This window comes from Papaver somniferum, chromosome 5 (assembly GCF_003573695.1).
Source record: "Papaver somniferum cultivar HN1 chromosome 5, ASM357369v1, whole genome shotgun sequence".
Taxonomy (NCBI): domain Eukaryota; kingdom Viridiplantae; phylum Streptophyta; class Magnoliopsida; order Ranunculales; family Papaveraceae; genus Papaver; species Papaver somniferum.
The window spans coordinates 85,256,347-85,261,882 of NC_039362.1; the positions used below are offsets into that span (position 1 = coordinate 85,256,347).

Consider the following 5,536-nt stretch of genomic DNA (forward strand, 5'->3'; position numbering starts at 1 on the left):
TAACACATATACAACTTTACTAGTATACAACATACAACCATGTTTGGCATTTTAAAATTATGCACCTATAGTGAATATTTTACATGAACGGATCAGCAATAATAAAAAAATTCTTTAGGCTTGGGAAACCTAACATTGATTCTATTGCATGGTTCTTGCACTTGTAAATCAAGTCACAGCCATAACAAAACTTTAAAATAAAAAAGCCGGGATCTATAACTAGATCTAGGGGTGAGCGAAATACTCGAATCCGCAAATTTTACTCCACCCAGTCGCATTTTGACGGACAGACTGTAATGACCCGTCCCTCCATCGATATTGTCCCCACTTAGCCACTGCGGTTATCTGACGCTGTGGGGTTTTCAACGGGCATCGCTGCGGTTATCCAGCAGCAACCTCCCTGGAGGTCACCCATCCCTGGATTACTCCCGTCCGAGCACGCTTAACTATAGAGCTTTCTTCCAACTCTGAAGCCAATTGTGCTGAAAAGGCATCGATGTTAGGGAAGGACAACCCATTACCCATATTCAATTCCATTGGCGAACCACAACCGAAATCGGGGTATTACAATACCACCACCTTAAATTGGAGCCGTCCTCGGCTCTGATACCATTTGTACTGACCAGTCTCTCCACCGATACTGTCCTCACTTAGCCACTGCGGTTATCCGACAGTGTGGGGTTTTCAACGGGCATCGCTGCGGTTATCCAACAACAACTTTCCGGGAGGTCACCCATCCCTGGATTGCTTCCGCCCGAGCACGCTTAACTGCAGAGTTTTCTGCCAACTCTGGAGCTAATTGTACTGAAAAGGCCTCGGTGTAATGTAGACGTTCCTTGCCTCTTGTGAGAGCAGTATCTAGCTCAACGGCCTAGCATACTCTCCCACCCTAGCACAAGCAAACCATCCCTAGTTGTATCCCAACTAACACCGATATTGTTCCCACTTACTCACTGCGGTTATCCAGAAGTGCGGGATTTTTAATGGCACTACTGCGGTTATCCAGCAGCAGCTTCCCGAGAGGTCACCCATCCCGTGACTACTCCCGGCCGAGCACGCTTAACTGAGAAGTTTTTCCCACAACTCAGTCAAGTGAACCCATCAGGCCTTGGTGTTAGGAAAGGACAAACCATTACTTATATTCATTCAACCTACCACTGCCGAATATCGGGGTATTACAATAACACCACCTTAAATTGGACCCGTCCTCGGCTCTAGAATATATTCGCAGGCCCAAATCTCCGACGTTCCCTGCCCCTCATGAGAAGCACCTGGACCAACCCGTCCAGCGTACCTTCCCACCCTCGGCAGGTGACCCATCGTCGGCTCTGATACCATTTGTAATGACCCGTCCCTCCACCGATACTGTCCCCACTTAGCCACTGCGGTTATCCGACATTGTGGGGGTTTTCAACGGGCATCGCTGTGGTTATCCAACAACAACTTCTCGGGAGGCCACCCATCCCTGGATTACTCCCGCCCGAGCACGCTTAACTGTAGAGTTTTCTGCCAACTCTGAAGCCAATTGGTGCTGAAAAGACCTCGGTGTTAGGGAAGGACAACCCATTACCCATATTCAATTCCATTCGCGAACCACAGCCGAAATAGGGGTATTACACGGACAACCAATATGTTTCTTAGAAGGCTAGATGCAGGTGGATTTTTAAACATGTAGTTTTTATGGATTGGATGGGGGTAGCACGTCAACCTTTCGTTGGATAACCGATCCTAAGAACAGTGCTTGAATTTACATGTTATATGAAGGTTCTTACTGGAAATTAGTAGAAAATACACATAGTTTCCTATTGATTAGAGCTTAGTCTTTTGTCTTCGAAGAATTTTGTTTCGTAATACCTCTATTCAGCGGTTCTCTCCCTTGTCCTCTTTTAGCAAATAATATATATGTTTTATGTATATTTCCAATTAATTGAGATTAAACCTTCGTATCGTCGAATGTTTTACTCTTGTAATGTTGTAATTACTTAAATTTTAATAATCCAATTTTTTAAAATAAGTTGCATCATGTTGGTTAAACATTTACCTATCTGTTTTTTTTAAATCTGTCGACCTTTTTGTATCCAACCCGCTCATCTGTATACCTGCGCATGGTTCCTAATCCGCATCCACCGATCCGTTACTCACAAAAGCTAGATCCATTTTACACGACTCAAATCCGCACGACCACATAAATACAAAGCAACCAAACAGTCAAACACAGTCCCTTTAAAGCATCTCCAACAATTGGATCCACAGTGGGTTTGTAAACCCGAATGTAAAAACGAAAGAATATCCACCGGTAATAAGAATAACAGCATCAAATAGAATATGCGTAAGGTTTATGACACACGGAGATACTTTCGGATTCGCATATGTGCTTCTTTCTCTTTCGTCTGTTTTCTACGGTTTGGATTTATCCAATCAAAAACGTTTCTGTATTTAACCCACCTGTGACCTGTACTATACTTTCCCCATGTGAAGGGGTCGGAGAAGAAGGAAGGAAGGAAGGAGAGCAGCTCAAACAAAACTCTTTCTTTCCATCCAAGACGACCAACATTCAAAGGTTTTTCTATTCTCTTTTATCTATCTAGCATAATTTGATGTCTTGTTTATTCTTTGAATTTAGTAATCATGGGTTTCGATTCTTCAAATTTTATGAAAAAAGATGGGATTTTTAGTTGCTAGCATAATTTGATGTCTTGTTTGTTCTTCAATTCAGCTTATAGTTCTCCTTTTGCTTTGTTTTGTGTTAAAGTTGTTCGTTTGGTTAAGGATGTTTTCCCCAATATGTGGGGAAATTATTGTATCTTTCTTCTTGTTCTCAAAACCTAATGCTGCACAACTTGAACTCTTGATTTTAATCAACAAATGCTTTTTTGTTTTGTGTGTGTGTGTGGTTAGATTGGTAGAATGAGCATCGGAGTTGGTTGTTCTTGGGGTATTTCTTCGGATTAAAGACTGCAAGGTCAGGCTTGCATCTACTGGAGAATTTATTAGGAATAAGAGCTTATGAGTCCTCAGAGTACATTAAATACTAGTAAAGCCCTTGAAGGGGTTCATGGGGTTCATTTGGTGCCCCATGCACCTTTCACAATTGAAGAGAATTTCAGTCGGTCGTGTGCTGAAGCTAATCAGACTCTATTAATGAAGTGAGTTAGTGTACTTTCTACAGAATTAGAAAATTTCTGTAACTCGATTTGTTGTAGTGGTATATAGCAGTGTACTGATTTTCCTTTGCGGTTTTCAGAAACATATGGAAGCAGAGACCAGCATGCCTGAGGCCAGTACATTGTTGTAGTCTTCAAGGTACAAGTACTTCTAGTCTCCTAGAGAAAAATGCTTTAATCTCAGTGGTGTTGCTATCTTTTGTTAATATCCATGCTTTTGTATATAGGTGATCGAACCCTCGCAGAAACTGTTGTGAATGTACTCACGTCGCTTCCTTTTATTGTCCTCGGGATGCAGGCCCCAAGGCAAGTTATCCTTCTTCCACGGTTAATTATCCTATGTTCCTCTAGTTCTTTCTAATAGAAAGATTATATTATGAATACAGGAAAAATTGGAGTACTAAACTTTATGCTAATTCATTAATTGGAGTTGGTGTGGCCTCAAGTCTGTACCATTCGTCAAGAGGAGAGTTGCGGAAGTACTTGAGATGGGCCGATTATACAATGATAGCCACCACAACTGTTGTAAGTTACAGGCAACCTGAAAATATTTTGGAATGCTAATTTAGAATATGGTTAAAACATCCACCAAACCATCGAAAATTTGCAAAATTTAACTCGACTCAAATAACTTCAAGAAATTAGAATGTTAACCCTGAAGTTACCCGATGTTTCTGTTTTCTCTGCCAAGAAAGCAACTCTAGAGCTTACCAACAGTGTGCTGCATCTCATATTTCTATTTTCTAGCACGAAATACACTATCTATTGATAACTTGAGCATAAATAAGGTGCATCGACCATCTTCATGTGTACGGTGATATCTGTTTCTTTGTGCATCTATGCGTTACAGAAAAAAGGGGCAAGTTAGTAACATAAGTTTTGAGGATTTAGTAGTACTTGTTGTGTCTCTCAAAAATGGCTGAGAAAGTGGCTGTGCAGAAAGGCACGTTAATCCTTTTCTGAAGCTATGAAATCTGCACACTCAATAGTCTAACAATGCCTTAAATCTGTTCCGGATCCTTTTGATTTCTGATTTCCGTAGATGCATCACTAAAGTGCTCAATATTGTAAACTAATTTGCTATTACTCTACTAAATATCTCCAATTGGCAGCTCATTTATTGATTGTCAAGTTGTTCAACCTTTGTTGTCAGGGATTGAAATTGCATCCTTGCACTCAAATATATTAATGATGTGGAAAATTGGAGATTAGTGATGTGAAAATTTGGAGATTACTTTAAAGAATTAATAGAGAAGAAAATGAGTAATAATAAATCATTGTTCATCTCTCTGCAGTGTCTTTCTAGAGCAATCAGGAACGAAAATCCTAAATATCTGATGGCTGCGTCTGCACTTTTTCTACCTATCCAACCTTTAATGGTTTCCGTTGTTCACACTGGCATGATGGAGGTAATCGACCATTTCTTCTTATCTGCAAAGTATATTAGTTGTACTTCATTCCTTCCCTTAACACATTTGTGCAACAACAATTTCTTTTGGTTTCAACACTTTTCTTAATTTCGACCTTATTTTCTACTCTTTTATGTTAGCTCCTGTTTAGTGGTCATGCTAGATCTGTTTCGTACAACAGTTTCGTTACACAGACAATCAACCAGCTGTTCTTGTCAGATTTCATATCTTCTGCCATTGTTTCTTTACAGGTAGCTTTTGCAAAGAGAGCATTAACTGATCCAGATTTAAGGATGGCCCACAATGTACACAAAATGTCGTCACTCTTGGGAGGTCTGCTTTTTATTGCGGATGATTATTTCCCGAGTACTCCATATATTCATGCCGCTTGGCATCTTGCTGCGGCTGTTGGTGTTAGTACCTGCAATAAGCTTCTTGAGTAATGTTTGAGATTTGATCACCGAAACATCCCCTTGTTTGAATCCATCAGCAGCATCTGTAGGAAACTGATACATACCAGACAATAACAAGATTCCTATCTTAGTTACCCTAGTTTACCCAAAATATGGGAAAGCTCCAAAATTTGCCGATATTACCTAGGGGATAATTTATCCAACTGATTGTTGTATAGATTGCCTTCAATGTTATATATATTCTAGTAGAAATTTAAAGAATGCACCACTCGAACACTATCCATAGTACCCGGTTCAAGGTCCATAAGTACAGCACGAGGTACATAGCGTCCACCACTCGCTTCATTATAGTACACGTTCACTCTTTCTAGCTGCAAATCGGAAGTTCCGACATAACTTCCGGTGGGATCGATGCCATGCTCGTCACGAACCACTTCCCAAAACTTTGATCCGATCTGATTCCCACATTGTCCACCCTGAATATGAAGAATTTCACGCATTTTTGGGTTAAGAAGGTATTAAAAGTTCAAACTACCACTTGTATGCCTAT

At 40.4% G+C, this 5,536-nt stretch overlaps 1 protein-coding gene across 1 annotated transcript; it reads left to right on the forward strand.

Moving 5' to 3' along the window:
• The first annotated feature begins 2,386 nt into the window (after positions 1–2,386).
• On the forward strand, positions 2,387–5,271 carry LOC113282082. Its single transcript, XM_026531009.1, has 7 exons — positions 2,387–2,560; positions 2,899–3,146; positions 3,245–3,303; positions 3,392–3,470; positions 3,551–3,689; positions 4,460–4,573; positions 4,825–5,271. The coding sequence occupies exons 2-7, from the start codon at positions 3,007–3,009 to the stop codon at positions 5,014–5,016; spliced, it is 723 nt and encodes a 240-aa protein (XP_026386794.1). The 5' UTR covers positions 2,387–2,560; positions 2,899–3,006; the 3' UTR covers positions 5,017–5,271.
• Positions 5,272–5,536: the final 265 nt, after the last annotated feature.

Excerpts from the sequence above, each read along its gene's own strand:
- LOC113282082 (XM_026531009.1), top strand. The coding sequence starts at position 3,007 with ATGAGTCCTCAGAGTACATTAAATACTAGTAAAGCCCTTGAAGGGGTT. Across the intron at positions 3,471-3,550 it reads CTCGGGATGCAGGCCCCAAG|GAAAAATTGGAGTACTAAAC; the intron begins GCAAGTTATCCT and ends TTATGAATACAG. Across the intron at positions 3,690-4,459 it reads TGATAGCCACCACAACTGTT|TGTCTTTCTAGAGCAATCAG; the intron begins GTAAGTTACAGG and ends ATCTCTCTGCAG.